Below are 23,434 nucleotides of genomic sequence, written 5' to 3'. Positions count from 1 at the left end.
CCAATTCAGAAATGAGCCTGTAAAATGTTAAAGACTCAACGCTGACTAAATGAGAGAAGGGACTGTGAGTCGACAAATTTTTATGTCAGTCAACGTTTTTGTTGAAATTTATTAGGCATTTATTGAGAAATGTAAGACATGGAAATCCCCAAAAGCAAACATAAGACTTCACGGCCTTCGAAACTAAAACTAAGAAATTATTCCTGAAACAAGCATGATCAACAAGAAATTAAAAACAGGCAATAACAATAAGATGTTGATAAAATGAGTTTAATCCATTATTACTGGAAGTAAATATAAAAATTAAGTAAAAGTTTAAAAAAATGACAGCAAACTCTTTCTTTACTGACGTATTAGAGGGCCAGAACATCTCAAGAGAAGAAGAGAAGCAAAATGTCTTATGGATAACAATAAAGAACCAGTTAAAAATGTATATTAGATTAGATTAGATATTGGAGTCTTCAACTCCCTGAACTGTGGCAGCACAAGAAAACTGAGTTTATATAAAAAAATAAACTATACTTATAAAGAAGAACTGAGTGATACAAACTCATTAAGAAAGGTAAAAACTTAACTATTAATTTTGATAACTTTGGAGGATGTTTCTTTGTCATGTCATCCGCTGCAGCTGATTAGGACAGATTTCGATGGAAGAAATGTCTTTATCGTGTCATGTTTGGTGTCATCCATTGGTGAAAATCACAGGTGGGTCAGGACCCCTCCATCTGAGGGTTCTCCCCCCTAAAAATATAATTAAAAACCATGCTGCATATTGTAAATAACCTTTTATACTTTAAATTACCTTTAAAGTAGTAAAACAACACAAATGCAAACGTGCCAAAAATACGTTTTAAATTTAGAAACATTTTGAGACTCCCCCTCCCTTGCCCTTGCCTCACAATGCTTTGGTCCAAACACCTGCTTTCCTCTTTTACGTCACCTAAGTATTGCCAAGTCGAATTGGACTACTTTAACACTGTTTATGCAGGTTGTTATTCATGTCTGCATGTTGAAGCGACCCCAATAATGCATGCAAATTTTACCAGAGGAACCCCGCCAAAATATGTTAGCAATAATAATGTTACCTGCTTGACGGACGGTAATGTATAACGGACACGACAGCTTGAAGTTGTTTAATTTGGCACGGTATATTTACATTTAATCATTTAGCAGTCCAAAGTGACTTACAAATGAGGACAGAAGATGCAATCAGACCAACAAGAGAACAATAATAGTAGTACGGCATTCTTCTGTGTAAACTTTTCTTTACAAGTACAACTTTAGCTGTATTATTTGTGTCCCCTTCAACAACTGTTCTTAAGAATTTTTATATTTATATAATATAAAATATTATAGCCCCACCCCACTTTTAGACTAAATTCACCCCCCTGGTGTCACCCTGCTGGATTATAAGATGATCTGGTTACAGTGATCAAGAGCGAAGACTAGATATTTAATGAAACTCTCCAGTGTTAATCCTTTCATGTGTTTCCAGGGTTACTGCTCATTTCTGTGACTTACTGGTGCTCTTTCTGTTTATTATCTGTGGTAAAGGACTTGATTTCAGAGTGAAAGCACTGTTCTTGCCAGTGTGAACTTTCATGTGAATCTTCAGGCTTGATTTACATAAGAATATTGGTGACAGATTTTTTGGCTTTGGTTTTTCCTTTCTTGTTCACGTCCATCGAGTCTAAAAGAAACATTTAACCAAGTGACATTGTCATTTTAATCCCATCAAATTTAGTCAACTGCTGTGCAGAATTATGATCTATTTTAATGTAATGAAGATTGTGTTTTAAATCAGTAGTTTTGCCATGAAACTCTAGTGTATGGTGCACACTTGACATGTAATCTGTAAGCAATCACATCGTTTACTACATGGCACAAGCTTTGTCAGCATGATAAATGATGAATGAGAATAAACACCAACCTGTTTGTTCTTCAGAATCATGATGGTTCATTCTGCAGGATTCTGGATCCCTCATCTTCTCTCTGTCCTCTGGTTCTTCTGTGAACTCTTGTTTGATTTGTGGAAGTTCTGGCAAAAACAAACAAGTTCCATTTCTAATAGACATGATGTGAGATGAACAATAAATATTTCACACTCTACACTAAATACAAACCTGATACCAAAAAAGTTAGGACACTGTTCAAATTGTAAATAGAAAACAGAATGCAATGATGTGGAAGTTTCAAATTTCAATATTTTATTCAGAATACAACATAGATGACATATCAAATGTTTAAACTGAGAAAATTTATAATTTTAGGGGAAAAATAAGTTGATATTAAATTTCATGGCATCAGCACATCTCAAAAAAGTTGGGACAGGGCCATGTTTACCACTGTGTAGCCCCTCTTCTTTTTATAACAGTCTGCAAACATCTGGGGACTGAGGAGACAAGCTGATCAAGTTTAGGAATAGGAATGTTGTCCCATTCTTGTCTAATTTAGGCTTCTAGTTGCTCAACTGTCTTAGGTCTTCTGTGTCGCATCTTCCTCTTTATGATGCACCAAATGTTTTCTATGGGTGAAAGATCTGGACTGCAGTCTGGCCATTTCAGTACCCGGATCCTTCTTCTACACAGCCATGATGTTGTAATTGATGCAGTATGTGGTCTGGCATTGTCATGTTGTAAAATGCAAGTTCTTCCCTGAAAGAGACGACGTCTGGATGGAAGCATATGTTGTTCTAGAACTTGGATATACCTTCCAGCATTGATGGTGCCTTTCCAGATGTGTAAGCTGCCCACGCCACACGCACTCATGCAACCCCATACCATCAGAGATGCAGGCTTCTGAACTGAGCGCTGATAACAACTTGGGTTGTCCTTGACATGGCATCCCAGTTTTCCAAAAAGAACTTCAAATTTTGATTTGTCTGACCACAGAACAGTTTTCCTCTTTGCCACAGTCCATTTTAAATGAGCCTTGGCCCAGAGAAAACACCTGCGCTTCTGGATCATGTTTAGATATGGCTTCTTTTTGGACCTATAGAGTTTTAGCCGTCAACAGCGGATGGCACGGTGGATTGTGTTCACTGACAATGTTTTCTGGAAGTATTCCTGAGCCCATGTTGTGATCTCCATTACAGTAGCATTCCTGTATGTGATGCAGTGGCGTCAAAATGTCTAACTTTCAACATTTTTTTTTTCAACATTTTTTACTCACAATTTGTACAGTGTCCCAACTTTTTTGGAAGTGGGTTTGTTCTAAGACGAATTACATAAAGAAAATTAAAAAAAAAAATAGTGACATTGATCATGTACCTCAAAATTTATTGACTTGTTAATAGCAATTTGCTGTGGATGTGCCGATCAGGTTAAGTCAGGTCTGTGTCTTCCCGGCCGGGTTCGGGTCTAGTTTTCAAATAATTGACAGGTCCGGGTCAGTTAAATTTTTGGACCTGTGTAGACCTCTACATGGAGATGGTTTGGTCATGTTTTATTCAAACTACTAACCTTGTGAGGCCGCTCATTTACAATACTCCAAATTCACTAACATTAGGATGAGGTTAAGAACAAATTCATGCACATACGAACCTGTTTTATCTCAGTATCTTATAATAATGTTACAATTTTAAAGCAGCTACAGAGCATACCAGGGCTTGAAAACGAAAAAAAAATCAATCGGTTCACTCCGAGCAGAATCGATATTTTAACGGTTCTGTTCTGCGTTCCTCTGATATTATTACCGTTCCTAAACCGGTTCGGGAGGAAAAAATACCGGTTAATAACGTTATTTTTTTTTTAAAACAATATTATTTGCCTATAATTTGCCTAATAATAATAATTTAATAATAAAGTATAGTCTTTCCTTACTCAAAAAAAGGAAAAAATACAGATCTAACGCTTACAGTTCACAGCTTACACCAGATTTTTCCAAATGTAAGCTAGGCCTACTTAAAAAAAAAAAAAAAACTATCAACACTTTAAAAGTTTTTTTTTTAAGATATTTAAAAATGTTTGCTGTATTGTTAAAAAAAAAAAAAAAAAAAAACACTTGTAAGATTGCGTTTTGAGAGTAAAAAAAACGTACGTCGCAGCTCACATTGCATTTTATTAGCCATTACTTTCCGAAATAATGAATGCTAAAATGCCTGTAGTCTAAAGCAAAATGTTAAAAAACATTATAAAAACAGTCATTAGTTTCTCTTCAAATCAAACCCTCTAAAGTTTAGGCTATAAAAACCTCAATCCAAAAAAAAATTAATGTAAGCTGAAGCTGACGCCTACCTATCTCATTCGGCACGAATCCAAATGTTTCCATGTTCCCGATGTATCTGGATGCTAAAATGTTATTTAATATAAAGAATATAAAATAATAGTAAATGTATAATAAGTAACGCTGTATATGCGTCCGACAGCCGGACTCCAAATTTCATTCAATAATTATTTTGAGGTTAATAGCAAATGAAAACTGTTCAGCTTCTGGGAAATTTGAGAAGCTCCGCTAGGCTATTTTAGTTCCCCTCACTCCACAACAAAATGATTTCAATTAACAGTATTTAGAAAAGAACAAGAATTACAAATATAAGAAGCTATAGCAATATTAACGACAAACCAAAACTAATTAATTTAGACTAAAACGAAACTGAAACCAACGTTGGGTGTCTCATTCTAGACAAAATCAAAGACTCCATATTCGCCATGTATTTGAACAACAAATGATTATTAAAAAATAGCCTAATGTTTGTAAACATTTTGTGTCTGCATTATGTCTATTTCTGAATGAAATATTTTTTTTTTTCTCTAAAAAACGTATATAGTTTCTCTCTCTCTCTCTAGGCTATATATATATATATATATATATATATATATATATATATATATATATATATATATATATATATATATATATATATTTAACCATGCAGGAAAACCTTTTTAAATATTTTGATAATTTACTGAAAATAAATAAATGACTTTTTAAACCGTTTAACTGATTATTAATCGGTCAAAATCAGCTGATCTGAGTTTGCTGCACTCAGAAACCGGTGACTGTGAACGAATCAGCAGAGCTTGTACGAGCTTTTGTCATCGTTAAATCTTTCTCAGACGTTTCCATATGTCGAAATTATTTAGCGCATCTATCTGTGCATGATGGTGTCCAATGACTCTGGCGAGCGGAGCTTCTCAAAGCTGGGAATAATCAAAGGAGAGCTGCGGTCCTCGGTTGGGCAGGAAAAGGCAGGAAAAGGCGCTTGAGTGTAGAGACCGCGCGGGATGGATTTTTCTGTCCCACTCCCGCAAAAATATGTTATTTTTCAATTGCTCCCCTGTTGAATATAAATTTAAAAGAGAAACAAATGTTTCGTTTTATTTGCGTTTAATTAAATGGATGAAAGGAACGAACATGGAACTTAGAACATAGATAGAACATAGAAATACAGTAAAAAAGTAAGAAATGTAAATAAAAAATATACCTATTAGGCTATAGTATAGCCTAATGAATTATAATAATAAACCTGGATTTATTTCATGTTCAAAGGAAAATTAGCCTACTGCTTAAGAATGGCTTCTTTTCCTCAAACATTAAACAAAAAAACAAAAAAATCATTTATCCTCAATAACAAAATAGACCAATTTTAAATATTTAGCAAAATAGATAAATAATTTAAAAATAAACGGAATAAAAAAAAAAATGTAGACTACTACTAATGTAGTGCGTGCAGGAATAGCATGTCCTTCATTGATGAGGGCTTCAGATTAATCCGTCTCTGCCCACTTATGCGACCGCAATTACTGAAAGCCCTCTCCAATGGTGCGCTGGGAGCTGGAATGAAAAGTAGCCTACATGGCCTGTTAGCTAATTTGCTTAATCTCAGAAACTCTTGATATCGCCTTTTCCACCTCTGGATCTCTCGCTATTTCGGAATGGAAATTACACGTCGCTATCCATGGTTTCATCAGCATCCTCCCATTCAGCAAATTCTATTTTATTTTATTTTAGTCTATTATAAATAAAGGTTTATCTGTTTTTAGTAATTTTATTTTGCTACATATTTCCACTTTGCAGGAGTCCCGCAAATAACTTTATTTTTCCTGTATACAGGATTTTTTTTTTTTTTTTTTTGCCACAAGTCTATACATTTTTTACATCTTCACTATAGTGATAATTTTGACTTATGTCTGTTCTAGAGATGTTACAACTTTTTGATAAAGCTCTGATTGGTTTTCTTTTGGAAATATGTTTCAAATTAATCCTCAATGCATTTATGACTGTAAAAGCATATCGGTGTGTGTCACAATTGCAAAATTGATAAAAAAAATCGCGAGATATATATATATATATTATTATTATTTTTATTTTTTTTTTTGTCCATATCGCACAGCCCTAGTTTTTTCAATAAATACAGTTTAAAATCTATAGCTTCTGAGTACTAAGTTATTAACCCAACAATAGCGGGGTCAGTTAATTGTTTTGAAGTGGGCCGCACAAACATATGTGTTTGGTTGTGTGGGCCGCGAGTTGAAAAAGGTTGGGAACCACTGCTCTAATATAATACGCTTAGTGTGGCTGTTAGGAAAGTGACTTACACAGAAGACACTTTACTGTTCAGCACATAAAGATGTACTGCTCACTGTGATTTCAGAATGCTTTTCATATGAAAGAAAAAGAAGATAACTGAACTAACCTCTCATCACGTGGATTGTAGTGATCTGGTTTCTCCACAGCATGGAGCCTCAGATGTTGCTTCAAGTGTTTAACAGAGAAACTCTTCCCGCACTGATCACACGTGTCCTGCTTCTCTCTGCTGTGGATCCTCTCATGTCTTTTCAGATTTCCTGCCTCATTGAATCTCTTGTCACAGTGTGAACACTTGTAAGGTTTTTCTCCAGTGTGGAGCCTCTCATGTGTTTTCAGATTTTCTGCCTGATTGAATCTCTTGTCACAATGTGAACACTTATACGGTTTTTCACCAGTGTGAATCCTCTGGTGGTGTTTTAAATAGCGTGCTAAAGTAAAGGTCTTTTCACACTCAAAGCACATGTACTCTCTTACATCATTATGGTTTTTTTGATGTTCTTTTAAATGTTGTAGAAGTGAAAAACTCTTTTCACACAAGTGACACGAATGTGGCTTCTCCTTTGTATGAAGTCTCAGGTGATTCTTCAGGTATGAAGCCCACAGAAAAGTTTTACCGCATTGATCACATGCGTACAGCTTCTCTCTTGTGTGAATCTTCATGTGAAGCGTAAGGTATGATGATTGCGTGAAACTCTTCCCGCACTGATTGCAAGGGTAAGGCCTTTCTCCGGTGTGGATCCTCATGTGCCCCGTAAGATGAGGTTTTTGTGTGAAACTCTTCCCGCACTGATCACATGTGAATGGTTTTTCTCCAGAATGAACTCTCAAGTGGATAACAAGGCTGTGTTTGTGAGTGAAAGTTTTCTCACACTGATCACATGCATATGACTTCTCTCCAGTGTGGTTTCTCATGTGTCCTTGAAGGTGTACTTTTTGTGTGAAACGCTTCCCACATTGATCGCACGTGAACGGCCTCTCTCCGGTGTGGATCCTCATATGAACATCAAGATTACGTTTGCATGTCAAACTCTTTCCACACTGAGTGCAGGTCAAAGATTTCTTGGCTCTACTTTTCTTTAAAAATGTATTTTTGGTCTTTGAGCGACTCAAAGGTTTTTCTCCAGGTTTGTCGTAATGTTCCTCCTCCACTTCACTCAGTTCTTCACTCTTCTCGTTCTCTTCCATCAGCTCTGAAATGAAAGGGAGAAAAGGCTGAATTTCATTTTCAGTACATCAAAATTGAAAGAGAAATATAAAGTGAAAGGACATAAAAGTGAGAACTGATGTAACTGCTATGCATTATCATAATGATTTTAATAATTGGTTATAGCCTACATCCCTGAAACCTTCCATGAATTAGATACATTGATTTCCCAGCTTTTTTTAAAGCATTAAGGAAATAAAAGTATTTCTGACTTAATTTTAGTACCACTTCTTCGAATTTAAGTAATTTATATGATCATTTAAAGCAAAACTTTGTAACTTTTTCTGTGTCCAAAATTTGTTAAATGTATATGATGAGCGAGTACATTATGAATACATCTACCAAACCGCATTTTTGTCTTATCGCAAATCACTACGGTACATTTATAATAAGTGATTATGTTTGGACTATTGGTTGGGTCACCGCTGCGGAGTAACACATACCTGCTTGAATCGCAATAGACATAAACTTAGAGAAGTAGATTCGGTTAAAATGTTCTTCCGCGGGATGAGTGTAGCTCTGTTTATAAACCGCTAGAGCGCCAAAAGTTAATGGCGCCAATAGTGTTGCTTTAAAAGGGTGTTTCTTAAAGCGCCAATGGTGTTGCTTTAAGAGGACATTTGATAATTCTATTTAACTCTTTATATTTTACTATATTTTATCTCTTCTTTCATTTGGATTCCAGTGTCAAATAGAATCTCATTAACATGGATCTGGGGGGAACAAACTAAACAGTATGATTATTGGTTATGACTAATACTATTTAATAAAAAAATTATTATTTAAATAGTAGTTCCATATAACAACTTATTACAAACTGGTTAGTACTATAAAATAATGCCATCCCATCCTTGCTATTATTTCATTAAATTATCTCAATCTATTGTCACACTTTTTAAACAAGTACATAAACTGTATAGTGTTGGTCGCATTCATCAACCCAGTTACCAAAGTTACTGTAAAAAAAATAATCTCTATCACGATGAATAACTGCTATATTTTATGGGAAGTAAATTAGTAAACTATCAGATTTTGCTTTAATCATATACTTAGATCAATTATTGCATTTACTTTTGCAAAAACTGTGAACCAAGCATTTAACTAAATCTGATTTAATGGAGTTTTTCAGAATCACGGATGAATGAGAAATCAATAATAAACACCAACCTGTTTGTTCAGTATCTTCAGTGTGTTTGATTCTGAGGGTTGAGGCTTCTTGATCTCTCATCTTCTCTCTGTCCTCTTTAATAAACTCAGACTTCACAGATTTCAGCTCTTCTGGTGATTTGATGCTCGTCTTCTCTTCTGAACTGATGAGATGTTCCAGCATTTATTGGTGAACTACGGTGGGAGGAGCTTCACTGATGATGTGATTCCTGTGGGAGGAGCTTCACTGATGATGTGATTCCTGTGGGAGGAGCTTCACTGAAGGTGAATTGCAGCATGAGAGAAGATGAAAAAAAAACACCTTACCAAGATCGGTTTTACAACACAATGTTAATATATATATATATATATATATATATATATATATATATATATATATATATATATAAACATAAATAGTGGTAAGAAAAACAGCTGAAAAACTAAACACAAAAAAGTTTCTTGTTGACACCAAGGAAATGAGCTTTAAGTGGCAATTTACAGGAGATCTGAGGCATCAGCATAATAAATGAGGTGAAAACCAGAACTATTTACATGAAATAAAGAGTCTTTTCAGCAGCTCTGTTAATATTGATGAGCCTCTATCAACACACATTCAACAAGACATTCAGATCATCTCTCTTTATTCTCAGTGTTTGCTGTTGGGACCAGATTTGAGGATATAACAGCATATAAAACACGAAGACATTAAACATACAATTGCAACAATATATGGTTTTTCAATAAATTTCCAGCAGGTGATTAATAAAGGATGACCAATGCAGTACCAATTGACATAGCATTTATTACAGAATAGAAACTATTCTGCCTTATTATGTGATAAAAAAAAATAATGTGAAATATTTTTACTAACCTATTTAAATTAACTGTTTTCTATTTGGATATATTTCAAAATGTAATTTATTGAGATTTCATAACTGATTTTTTTTTTGTATCATTACTCCAGTCACACGATCCTTCAGAAAAGATACTGATATTCTGATTTGCTTCTCAAAACAACAACAACATCAAAAAAAACAACAACAAGAACACATTATGAAAAATTATTACTTTATCATCACTTTTGATCAATTCAAAGTGAAGTGACGTGACATTCAGCCAAGTATGGTGACCCATACTCAGAATTCGTGCTCTGCATTTAACCCATCCAAAGTGCACACACACACAGCAGTGAACACACACCCGGAGCAGTGGTGTTGCTGGCCTGAGACTCGAACCCACAAAAGAGTCCTTGCTAAATATAAATGTTCATTTCTATAATTTTTTTCCCCAAAACAAAAATTATATATTGACTCTAAGCTTTTGAATGATATAGTGTATTATGTTGCAAAAGCTTTTTATTTAACATAAATGCTGATCTTTGGATCCTTATATTTATCAAAGAATACTGAAAAAAAAACTGTAAAAAAAATGATGTTTTAAAAATCGATAATCAGCAAATCAGCATATTATGATTTCTGAAGGATGTGACACTGAAGACTGGAGTAAAAATGCTGAAAATACAACTTTGATCACACGAATAAATTACATGAATTAAAATATATTTAAATAGGGAGAAAAGTGATTTTAAATATTAAAATATTTCACAATATTACTGTTTTTGCTGTACTTTGGATCAAATAAATGCAGGCTTGGTGAGCAGAAGAGACTTCTTTAAAAACAAAATATTTTACAGTTCAAAAACTGTTGATTGTTAGGCTATATAGATTACAGAAATGTTATGTATGTATGTGTATAATTTCTGTCCCCCTCACTTCTGAAAAGATGGCTATGCCCCTGGCCGTAAGTAAGAACTGACCACAGGGAAGTCTACTGAGCAAAGTACTTTTGTATACTTTTAGTTTTGTCCAGAGTCAACTTTCCTTACCTACCTGAGAATAATAAATAAAAAGGTAAAAGGTGTATAGATAAAGGAGACACCTTAAAACATGGCACCCAACGTGTTTTAATTGTCTAATTACTGGCCAGAATTAGACAATTGAGCGCTTGCCTAATAGAGTAAGTGTAGTTAGGCTTACGGTTAAATAGCTGAGGTACTATATAAATTACTACATAAAAGACGACTAAGCGGTGAGAAAGCCCAGAAAGGGCGGAAATAGACAAAACACCCAGAAAGGGTGGACCAGTATTTGCAAATACAGCCCAGAAAGGGTAAAAGCTTAATGTTATGAATACAGCCCAGAAAGGGCAAAATGTTACTGTTAAATACAGCCCAGAAAGAGTTAAATGTGCACATAAGAAATAAAGAGTGAAGATAACAGTAACAGGCCTATAACAAGGCGAAAGAAACCACTAAGTAGAGTTATATTAAAGAGGCTAAGCTATGGCAGCAAAAGCTAAAGAAAAATCCAGCAATATTTTTATTCAAGCATATACATGAGGTGATTCTCGTATGTGATGGATGTTATTCAACCATCTGTTCCATATTAATGAATTCTGACTCTCTAACACATTCTGCACTCAAAGACCAGAACGGGAGTTAAAGAAAAAACAAGGACCTTCGTTTTACAACATCTTCCAACATAAATCACCACCCGGGCGCCGCCATGGCGGCAACATTCTGGCATGGATGAGAATTATAACGCCTTGGAGACTATCCAGAGATACAAGGTCGAACTTCAAAGGAAAGACAAACACCCGCCCTTTTCATTCACGGCTCGATCACACATTCCACAGAACAGACACACACACATTCACAAACAGGCACGAGCATTTTTGGCTCTCTCAGAAATGATGAAATTACAAGACGGAGATAAGAGAGAGAAATAGGCCAGGAAAATACAACGCTGGCGAAAACCCTGTATACCACGACCTTGTCTGACAATATTATTAGTAACGAGGGGTGGTGATTTCAAAATTGATTGTGGTTGATGAGTTTATGGTTAGAGAAGTTTCCAACTGTACTATAGTGACTAAATTCTTTTCAGGGCCATGTGAGCGAAAAACATTGGAAGAATGTAGCCAATGAAGGAAATAATAAAAAAATTATACAGTGGGGAAAGTTACATTAGTGAAATGTAGAATAAGGTCAAGCCCATTTAACATTACACAAATAAAGAACATTTGGATTTGGCACCGCCTGCAGCATATACTCTATATTGGACCTAGAGAGACATTAGGGTGTTACACGAGCAACACTGAGGACAGTGTTATGCCAAATAAAGAAACCCAGATTATTCCAACACCACTGGTTCCAATAGATAGACGTACCCAACGTGTAAAATATGGGTTTTATGATCATAAACGTGCATTCCAAAGAAACTGTGAAAAATATTATAATGACAATAAATATACAATGTATGAAACTACAAAAAATTATGGGAGCCATTTCCATGGATAAATTGGTTTATATATTGACATAGGTTAATATTAAAGGTCCCCTTCTTTGTGATCCCATGTTTTAAACTTTAGTTAGTGTGTAATGTTGTTGTTAGAGTTTAAATAATATCTGTAAAATTCTAAAGCTCAAAGTTCAATGTCAAGCGAGATACTTTATTTAACAGAATTCGCCTACAAAAAACGACCCGTTTTGACTACAGCCCTCTAGTTCCTGTAGTAATAACGTCACTAAAGCCCCTTTCACACTGCCATTCCGGCAAATACAGGGGTAAAGTGTTCCTGTAATTGTTCCCTGGTCGCTAGATTTGGCACTTTCACACTGCCAGTGATGACCCGGTATATGTGCGTGCTTTCACACACAACCCTTGAAGATCCCGTAACGACACGTGACATCAGCGCGTGACGTGTAATGTACGAGTCGACAACGCTTGGCACATTATACTTTAACTGAAGCAAGCAAAGGATCTCGGCGTCAGCGCGGAAAGTGAGGAACTAACTGATCTCTGCTTCATTACAGTTTGCACATATGTTTTGGTCACGAATGTTGATCTTCCTTCAAAACAGCCGGTAAAAGAGTCGCGCGATAACGCGCGTCATCACTTCGATACGGAATTAGATCTGGCTTTTGTTCACACAGCGCTCGTTCCGGATCGATTACCACAATGTTACTAGGTCCCTGACCCGGGTTCAATTCGGTAATCAATTCCGGGACGTGGTTGCTTTCACACAGAAGGCGACCAGGCAATGTTACGGGAATATTGCGGGTCCGACGTGCAGTGTGAAAGGGGCTTAAAACTGTTTTTTTGACTAACCGCCGCCCACATGAATTCACAAACAGGGGGCGTGGTCTTGTTGCGCTCCGACGGAGAAGAAGGAAGAGCTGTTTGTGTTTGTCGCCATGTCGTTGAAACGCTGTTTTTTTTTTCATCTCTGAGTCCAATCATCTTTGTTTGGGCTTCCCAGGAATGCTGTACTTTGAGATTAATGGTTACAATTTATGTTTAACTCGGTTCCCATAAATTATAATCCACATGTAAAACTATCTGCAACTCATCTTGCTGAGGACAGCTTGCTGAGGACAACTTGCTCAATCTCAATCAGTTTAATGCTGGATTTGCACAAAGATTATTCTTGAAAGATGGAGCAGTTCCCTCTTTGTCTGGAGAAGGCGTTGTTTATGGACCACAAGATAAAAATAAAAATATTAAATATAAAAATACCTGGCTAAGCGCTTACTATCCTTTTCCTATAGTTAATTTGGGCTATTCCTAAGGAAATCCCAGAATACCATAATATTATGACTATATCAACACCTAATCATAAAATGTAAATTAATATTAGTGGCATTGTAGATGTCAAAAAGGTTTTGACCATTGGCAGAAGCTTATGGACTGTTTATTACTTTACAGGAAGACTGTTTACTTACCCAGGATGGGCTTATTTAAATATGCCTTTAGATAGTTTTTTTAGAAGATTGGATATTAATTAAGAAATTAATAGAATGTTGGCTTAAGGAGTCACATCGTATAAGCCAATATAAATGGATAATAAATGTAGCTAGACTACAATATACTAAATTACATGCAGGATACAGACAATGGATAATTGATACTGTATGTTATTTTAATATTAGGAGCTTTCATTGGGATTTTGATTTTGTGAAAACTAACAGGCCTTGGAGGACTGATAAGAAGTTTGTTAAAAGCCTTTTATTCTACAGTTGTTAATATTATCATGCAGATAGTTGGGCTTAGTAGGAGTAGAGATAAAGAGGACAAACAAGTGCTCATTAAAAAAGGGATTAATTGAAAGACTTTGAACGAACGTAACACTCCTTTGGTGCATAAGGTCCGAGACTTTACTTCTGAAATACATGGCAGTTCAACAGAGTGCCACGAAGGGTGATATACCATGGATAACTTTAAGAATGATTCTACCAGCATTGCTGTTTTGTGAGGAAACAGTGACAACCTTTTGGAAATTCTGGTAAACAATTGTATTTTTATTACAGTGAATATGATATGATATTATAAAAAATAATATAAATTAAAATAAAAAAGGGGGGTTACATACATATGTTTTTAAGGTTACATACATGTTTTTAATTTTTTTTTCTATTTTTATTATCTTTGAACTTCAAAAAAAGCATTTCACTCCCCCTTTAAGAACAAAACAAAGGACCACAATTTGATAAAAAAAAAAATATATATTTTAATGCTCATATAGGAATTAAGGACAGCCCCAGGTGGAGAATTATGGACAAGAAAATTGAATTACTGGATTGTTATTGGGCAAGATAATTGTATGAGATGCAGTCAATTTCTGACTGATTTAAGAGTGAACTTTGTAATGGGGGATTTATGCCAGGAATGTTTCTTCAAGAATACATTTATTATGTGGATTAATGACTATGATGAGGCAGAATATAATATTGAATCTTATGAATCAATGACTGGAGTGCATGTAGACTTTTGGGGGGAAAAAATTAATAAATAAATAACTTACAATCCTTTTGAACGTAAAGACTGGTACAGATTGGAGATCTGGGGATTAGATTCTTGTGCACTGCTTGCATAATAAATTTACAGCTGAAGTTGTAAAAGTGGTCAAACTTGATGAACTGCTTTTTATTAAAGGCAGAGAAATTTGTGGGATTCCTGGAGAAGGAGGATTTAACTGAATCAAACAAGCGGCTCGCACACCAGAAGGTATGCCTGGAATGCCAGATCCCCTCTCTTGGCTTCTGAAGAGGATGTGGGAGAGAGGGGAAGAGCCGCACTTTCTGAGTGAGGACCCCTGGGGCATCTGATTGGGACCTGTGTACATGAAATTACGAATGGACGATTGTTGAAAGCAAGATTTGGACACTATCTTAGCATTGTCAAGCAGAGCACAAAGATTTGGCCACCTGATACTACTGTCTCTGGAAATGAGAAAAAAAAGGGTACTTTTGGAATACTTATAGTTTTGTCCAGAGTCGACTTTCCTTACCTACCTGCAGGGGCGCACTGGCCATCTGTGTGGTCTGGAGAATCACAGAACGGCCGGTACTCCAGGACGGCCGGCGGGCCGGCCCACCACCAGCCACGCAAGCAGTCATCACCTGTTCCAACGCCCCCCCCCAAACGATAATCTGTTTTACACTCCAGTACTGTAGGTGGCAGTAATACACCTTTAAGTTGTAGGCCAGCTGCACTGGCCGTGGCCGCCAAGTAAGAATAAGAAGTGGAAGAGTAGGAAGAAATTACGTTAACGTTAGATAGAAGAAGCATAGAAACAAACAAATAATATGCTTAACGTGGCCGGGGGTTAAACAAAATGGAAAGAAAAGGGTGGGGCTGAGAAGGCGAGAGAAAAAAAAAAGCAGAATTTAGATACTGAGGCCACTAAATTTCCCAAACGAACTGAAATATCTAGCAATATTTTCCATCAGCAGCACCTCGCAGTTAAATATTAGCAGCAGTGCAGTAAGCCAGACAGCAATGCACAACATGCCACCAGTGGTGATGATGAGGAACAGAAAGATGAGCTGGTTCCACAGGCAGATCCAGATCCAAGTATGGAACATTAGAGGAGAAAGAGCTTGCTAGGGATGATGTTAGGAAGTGATATTCAGGTTGCTACATTTTTAATGATCCCAGTAGTTAAAACAGCTAAACTTCAACATTTTAGATGTAAAATGTAACATGCAGTAGCTAATATTAAGAAATATGTTGTGCTTTTACTTATAAAAATGCTTACAAACTTTGGAGATTTTGATTACAGAAGTTAAATTTGTAATGGTGTATTTTCATTTAGATGTGGTATTATTATCTGTGCAGTAAGATTAATTAATTAATAACTGCATAAATTAAGATTATTAAGTAACAAATTCATTTTAAGGCAGCATGGAATATATTGTAAAATATAATGTTATAACAGGATATTATATAAACTATTCCTTGCCATCTTGGAATAAAAAAATCCATTCCATCGTTGTTTATTCAGGTTGAGCTTAGACCAAGAGCAGAGAAAGACACCCACTCCGGCTCAACATCTAGTCAACATCAGTGCTATTGCTATAATTTAGATGGTATAGTATCATGAGCCACAATTAAAGTCTTGTGACACTCATGCCATGCGTTATTGTTGTTGTTGTCGAGTTTACGCGCGCTGATTGCTTTGGGCCGGGCCTAGTCAAAGTCCAGGGCCGTTTTTTGGTCCCAGTCCGTCCCTGCCTACCTGAGAATAATAAATAAACAGGTAAAAGGTGTATATATAAAGGAGACACCTTAAAACAAAATATTACCAAAAGTACAATAAAATATTTTGATTACACAATTACATGACTTATTCTGCCGTTGAAGACAATTTTTGCAACAAAAAAATAATAATAAAGTTTTTGTTCATAACAATAAGTAACACAGTTTTAAAATATAAAAAATCATTTGAAATCATTTGAAAACAAAATACTTTAGACACCAAATGTACTACCTGCACTGTAGGAAGACGGAATAAAAGATGCACAAGTAGCGCTGAACCCAATGAAAACAATACAGGAATGAGCCAGTAAAATGTTGCGTAAATAGACTGTAAAAAATGTGTTTAATGGTTGTGTAAATATGTGAAATACCCTGAACTGCTCGCCTCTACTAAGACTCGCGCTGACTGAGGGACGCGCGAGCGAGTGACGTCATCGACAATGGTACACGATCAAAAACGCGGCAAATACCTGACACACAATGTTAACGCATAAAAATGATAACAAAGTGATAACAACTATGTTGATTTTTGTTGCATTACAAATATACTATATTGTTATAAATACCTTACATGGATTGAAGAACACATATAAACCATATATTGTCACAATCATGTGTTTACTGTCTTTATGCTTCTCTCTCTGTATTTTATTCAGCTGCAGAGATTGTAGGATCCCATGAAAGGGATTCAGGAACATCTTATGATTTGCCTCTATGAATCATGACTGTTCTTCAGCATCATGAATGAATGAGGAATAAAAAAAAAAAATACCAACCTGATTGTTTTTCAGTGCGTTTCATTCTGCAGGGTTCTTGTGGGAAAAGCTAATCTGACCAAATTAAACATATATCAGCTACTGAGTCTGTTTTCATAATAAATAGATATGCCGGTCTCTCAATTCATTGTAAAGTACCTGATGCTAATTCATAATTTTTATTGCTAATCCTAACATTATTCTGACGTCTTACAAACAAAAGTCATATATCAAGAAACATATCAGATTACAATTATTGTAAATTCTTGGGAATATCACGGTGGCTGAGTGAGCTCAATGCCTAGCAACTTAAGAAAACTCGTGCAAAAAATTTAATAAAAATAAAAAAGCAAATCAAGAAAACAACTTCATCAGATTGACAGCACGCTCTGTGTGTCGGTCTGCTTCACGCTGAATCACGCATGCGCAGTATCATCAGCTCCTCGGTTCTCGAATCGGACGCATCCGACAGAAATGCTTCTCGGTTCAGTGTACTGGTGATCCGAAAACCGATGCAACCGGTTCTTGACTCGAGAACGAGAAACGCTCCGGCAGTGGGCGTGTACGTTCGTTATCTGGCTCTGCTGCACAAATTTCCCCCCGGCCTAAATTTGTCCGTGTTGATCACGCCCCCGGCCACTATAAGAGGCCCGGTGTTCTGTCGATTTGTCCTACGCTGTCAGATTTTCCTACCTCCCACTAAAACAGTGGGTATTACAATTCCACAACGAAAAATGCTACTGTAAAGTTATGGTTTATTAACGTCTACACCTACCACAACCCTAATCCTACCCTTACAGTACTGCAAATACAGTAATTATGTGTTATATTCGCGGTTGTAGCTAGAAGGGATACAGCTACAGGAAACCAGTAATAAATATTATTTTCTACCAATTAGATTGCGTTTTTATTAAAGTCTACACCTACCCCAACCCTAAAACTACCCTTAAAGTAATGCAGATACATTAAATATCGTTGTTTAGCATGAGACAAAGGACGCGATATTGATGTGCGCGTGCGCAGTAAACCCGGGTAGGAAAATCTGACAGGGTAGGATAAAATGTCAGGACACCGGCGTTTATTTGACTACCGTTTTTTAATTGAGGAATTACGGTAACATGAAACTCATATAAAATTACAAGTATAACATTTATATCATGAAGCAAAATGATATACAATAATAAAACATTTCGACATTGTTCTTTGGGTAGCAACTCCATCTTTGAGTTGATCTGAATCTCAGTTGAATCTGCTGCTTTTGAAGATGAAGATGAACTTTATTAACTGTGAAAACTTGTTTCTGTCATGTTGCTTCTAATGTCTGGTTAGGACAGATTTATCCAGGTGATATTTTATTGCTTGCAGCATTATTGCAGCATCAGATCTGAAAGTGCTGGATCTGAAGATGATCTACTTACTGTGAATGTTTTTTGTATGACTGTGTAGAGAAGATGAATTATTGAAACACTTCCCACATGCAGTGCAGTGATACGGTTTCTCTCCAGTGTGGATCCTCTCATGTATTTTCAGACTTACTGCATGAGTGAATCTCTTGTCACAGTGTGAACACTTGTAAGGTTTTTCTCCAGTGTGGATCCTCTCATGTGTTTTCAGGTCTCCTGACCGACTGAATCTCTTGTCACAGTGTGAACACTTGTAAGGTTTCTCTCCAGTGTGGATCCTCTCATGTGTTTTCAGGTATGAAGACTGATTGAATCTCTTGTCACAGTGTGAACACTTGTAAGGTTTCTCTCCAGTGTGAATCCTATGGTGCTGTTTTAAATGGGCCGCTGTAATAAAAGTTTTTTCACACTCAAAGCACATGTACTCTCTCACACCAGTATGAAGTTTCTGATGTTGTTTCAAACTTTGTAGCAATGTAAAACTCTTTTCACACAAATCACACGAATATGGCTTCTCCTGTGTATGAACTCTCAGGTGCTGCTTTAGGACTGAAGGCCTCAAAAATGTTTTCCCGCACTGATCACATGAGTACAGTTTCTCTCTTGTGTGGCTGTTCATGTGAATCTTAAGTGTTGCTGATTGTGTGAAACTCTTCCCACATTGATCACAAGTGTACGGTTTCTCTCCAGTGTGGATGTTAGTGTGGTTCTTAAGGTTTGATGATTGTGTGAAACTCTTCCCGCACTGATCACATGTGTATGATCTCTCTCTAGTGTGAACTCTCATGTGAATATCAAGATAAGATTTGCATGTGAAACTCTTTGGACACTGAGTGCAGGTGAAAGATTTCTTGGCTCTTCTTTTCTTTAAATCTTTCTGTTTGGTTTGAGAGCAACTCTGAAGTTTTTCTCTGGTTTGGACATGATTTTTCTCCTCAACTTCACTCAATTCTTCACTCTCCTGGTTCTCTTCAATCAGCTCTTAAATAAAAGTAAAAATGGTTAGTTTTCAGGAACTTTTCATCAACCCTGTTACCAAAGTTACTGTAAGAAAAATAATCTCTATCACTATGAATAACTGCTATAATTTATGGGAAATAAATTAGTAACTAGCTAATCAGATTTTGCTTAAGTCATTACTTACTAGATCAATTGTGTTTACTTTTGATGTAAAAAAAGCAAACTGTATAGAAATAAAAATGTGGTTAAAATGGCTACAAAATAAAACTGTGAATCAACCATTTAACTAAATCTGATTTAATAGAGTTTTTCAGAATCACGGATGAATGAGAAATCAATAATAATCACCAACCTGTTTGTTCAGTATCTTCAGTGTGTTTGATTCTGAGGGTTGAGGCTTCTTGATCTCTCATCTTCTCTCTGTCCTCTTTAATAAACTCAGACTTGACAGATTTCAGCTCGTCTTCTTTTCTGAACTGATGAGATGTTCCAGCATTTATTGGTGAACTACTGTGGGAGGAGCTTCACTGATGATGTGATTCCTGTGGGAGGAGCTTCACTGAAGGTGAATTGCAGCATGAGAGAAGATGAAAAAAAAAAACACCTTACCAAGATCGGTTTTACAACAAAATGTTAATATATATATATATATATATATATATATATATATATATATATATATATATATATATATATATATATATATATAAACATAAATAATGGTAAGAAAAACAGCTGAAAAACTAAACACAAAAAAGTTTATTATTGACACCAAGGAAATGAGCTTTAAGTGGCAATTTACAGGAGATCTGAGGCATCAGCATAATAAATGAGCTGAAAACCAGAACTATTTACATGAAATAAAGAGTCTTTTCAGCAGCTCTGTTAATATTGATGAGCCTCTATCAACACCCATTCAACAAGACATTCAGATCATCTCTCTTTATTCTCAGTGTTTGCTGTTGGGACCAGATTTGAGGATATAAAAGCATATAAAACTGCTTTACTGAAGTACTGTTATTTATCAAAATATGACATTGACCAAATAAATAAATTATTGATAAATTACTGACAATAACAAACAAACACTAATGATACTAAAAACTATATTACAACACCATAGCCTAACATGACCATAGTAATCCTAAACTTGATTTTTCTGTACATAAACTGACAATGATCATAACATTTTTCAAAGCAATATTTAATGCTTCCTGTGTCAAACTTCATATATTCCCATTTATGAATAGATTTGAAATTTCAAATCTTCAAAATGTGAAAAACGTTCATTACTCATTACAGGAACAAAATGTGTTTGGAAATACAGTTGCAATGCAGACCTATTTCAATTTTAACAAGTAAAAATAATCTAAATGTCAGCGGAGGAAAAAGGTACAAATTAAAATGTTAGCAGCAATAGGCTACTTGAGATCGATTCCCACCAGTACCCTTCACAGATTATTATTTATTTATTTATTTATTTTTAGTATTATGACTGGGGCATTCACTAACAGTTCAACTACAACCATCAAAACAAAGCACACAAGCAGTCGAAATCGCTCAGCTCTGAGTGAATTAATTTTTTCCTCACATGCTGCTACAGCAGTAACGTTAAATGATCCCGATGAAAACAAAACAGAAACGAGTCTGTAAAACGTCGCTTAAACAAGCTGTAAAGTGTTTGATGTTTGTGTAAATGTGTGAAATACTGTGAACTGCTCGCCTCTCCGGGATTTATACTGTCCTCTAAAACCGTCGGCAATTACCGGTGATTAGTCTTTTTTCGGTACAAGTTTTGTGTTGAATGAGTCGATGAATTAATAATTTATGTACCAACTTAAAAAGTAAAAAAATCTTAAACTATTGGCTTTATTTCACATCAACAATTAATCACAGTAAGATTTTCTCTAAAAGCACAGAACAAACAATAATTAGCTTAAAGAAAGAAATCTGACAGATAAAACTATTTTGACAAATACAACATACAAAACATACCTCGTTGGCTCAGTACCGAGAGAGGAATTAGTTTCAGTCTTTTTCTTCTTCTTTCTGTTTATCTTATCTCTCTTAAACTTAGCTTAATGACCACACTTTAGTCATACATCTTTCTTTCTCTCGAGAGATCGCTTCTTCTGCGGAAATTAACCTCTTCTCTGCATACAAAGCTCACTCTTAAGCTACAGCGCCCCTAGTGGCACTTAACGGTAATAATAAAAATACAGAGAATGAATAGAAACGAAAATGTAGCAGTAACAAGATTAATGAGAACGGGTTGGAGGGAAAGAGGACACGTTCCAGGTAAAGGCTTGGATGGCAAAAATGGGGTCTGGGAATGTCACATCTAAGATCGATCTTGATGAGTTGGACAGTCCAATTAGCAATGAAATGAAAAAGAAATATGGGAAAATAATTGTAGATGTCATACCCTGGATTTAGAATCATGGTGTTCCCAAAAAGAAAATGTACATTTAGCATAACAGCCCTGAACAACGTATAAGAGAGTTTGGAAACATGGAAACAAATTAAGAGATTATAAAAAGTGGAAAAACAAACAAAAAGACAAGTATGTCAAAGTCTTCCACCAGCGACTGCGTAAGAGTAGTGAAAAACTCCATGACTGGAGTCAGCACCATATCTAAAGTTTATGAGAGAATGACACTGCAGCCTGAACGAGCATGAACTGGAGAAAAGAGGAGCATGTTGAACTGTCCACATTTGAGAAGAATGGTATTGGCTGTGTGGAAGCATTTTCTTGCCATCGGTCTAATGTTTGCTGGGTACTGAAGTACATAAAAAATCTTTCTTAGTGTAACACAGTATGCAAGATTTAATCTGATAACACATTTTTTTAGACTCAAGCCCTATAAAGTGAGCACACGCTTTCGAGTGCAGTTTTGAGTACACTAGACACTCCACATAAAGCATTAAGGCGACTGATATTGTGGTCTGCTGGCATCTCTGTGTGTTCCTGCAGCTTGCCTTGCAGTTATTTATAGATGTATAAAAAATTGTCTTGACAAAAAAATCACACAGATTTTGCTGTTGAACTGTATACATCAATTTTGAATTATTATTAAAATAAAAACAAAATGTTTTAATTTTTCTTGAAAAAAGCTTGCAGAAAACAGTTCTCAATGTTGAATTTGGTAAAAACAATGATCATTATTTCAGATGTTTCTAGTCTTAACCTGTGGGCCACTTGTCATTACATGTTTTAAACTGTGATATCTTAGTCTGAACTTAAAGTAATCTTGACAAACTATATATCCACTGAAAGCTTAAAGACTCTAGATTTCATATTTGGTGACTAATTTCTGAAATATTTTACAGAGCAACTGTAATTTATTAATTTGTAAGAAGAGTACTCAGAGTCAGAGAGCGAGTTCTAACCTTTTAGTCTAGATGGAAATAGGGGTCCACGCGCACCCCCCGGCTTTTTTTATGCCACCTGATTTTTAAAATCCTTAAATTGTCTATTTTCTTAATCTGCCAGGTGCCAAGCTGAAATAATGTCCCAAAGGGTTCTTTTTTAACCCTTTGCTGCACCCGACCGGAAATCCGAAAAATCAAAAAGTGATGTAGAAAGTGGTATAACATTAGAAGTAAACAACATACAGAGACAAATGAACACATTTTCCCATACAATTCTGACCCCAGGAATTTAATGGGATGGTTATTTTTGACATTTGACAACATATTGACCTTATTTCTGGACAAAATAGCAAAAAATGGCCAAAGATGTGCAGAGGATCAGCTATTTTTTCGTTTTCTCAAGAGCATTTCTGAATCAGTTCAGAATCAATCACCAAAAGAATCAGTTCGGTTCAGACGCTC

At 35.7% G+C, this 23,434-nt stretch overlaps 1 protein-coding gene across 1 annotated transcript; it reads right to left on the bottom strand.

Annotated features, from left to right (window-relative positions):
• Positions 1-1,113: 1,113 nt before the first annotated feature.
• LOC113097005 (zinc finger protein 845-like) lies at positions 1,114-23,042 on the bottom strand. The gene is made up of 7 exons (XM_026262235.1): positions 21,596-23,042; positions 19,953-20,159; positions 18,651-19,621; positions 8,903-9,065; positions 6,638-7,721; positions 1,931-2,038; positions 1,114-1,690 (listed from the first exon to the last, which is right to left on the bottom strand). The coding sequence occupies exons 2-6, from the start codon at positions 20,011-20,013 to the stop codon at positions 1,948-1,950; spliced, it is 2,370 nt and encodes a 789-aa protein (XP_026118020.1). The 5' UTR covers positions 20,014-20,159; positions 21,596-23,042; the 3' UTR covers positions 1,114-1,690; positions 1,931-1,947.
• Between the last annotated feature and the right edge of the window lie 392 nt (positions 23,043-23,434).

Source organism: Carassius auratus, unplaced genomic scaffold (genome assembly GCF_003368295.1).
Source record: "Carassius auratus strain Wakin unplaced genomic scaffold, ASM336829v1 scaf_tig00216060, whole genome shotgun sequence".
NCBI lineage: Eukaryota > Metazoa > Chordata > Actinopteri > Cypriniformes > Cyprinidae > Carassius > Carassius auratus.
This window is presented reverse-complemented; position numbering and strand designations above follow the sequence as displayed.

Bases quoted from the DNA above. Each gene is read 5' to 3' on its own strand.
- LOC113097005 (XM_026262235.1), bottom strand. From the start codon at position 20,013: ATGAGAGATCAAGAAGCCTCAACCCTCAGAATCAAACACACTGAAGAT. The intron at 19,622-19,952 runs GTTGGTGATTAT...CTTTTATTTAAG, and splicing joins TGAAGATACTGAACAAACAG to AGCTGATTGAAGAGAACCAG. The intron at 9,066-18,650 runs TAGATCATCTTC...GTTCACCAATAA, and splicing joins CAAAAAACATTCACAGTAAG to ATGCTGGAACATCTCATCAG.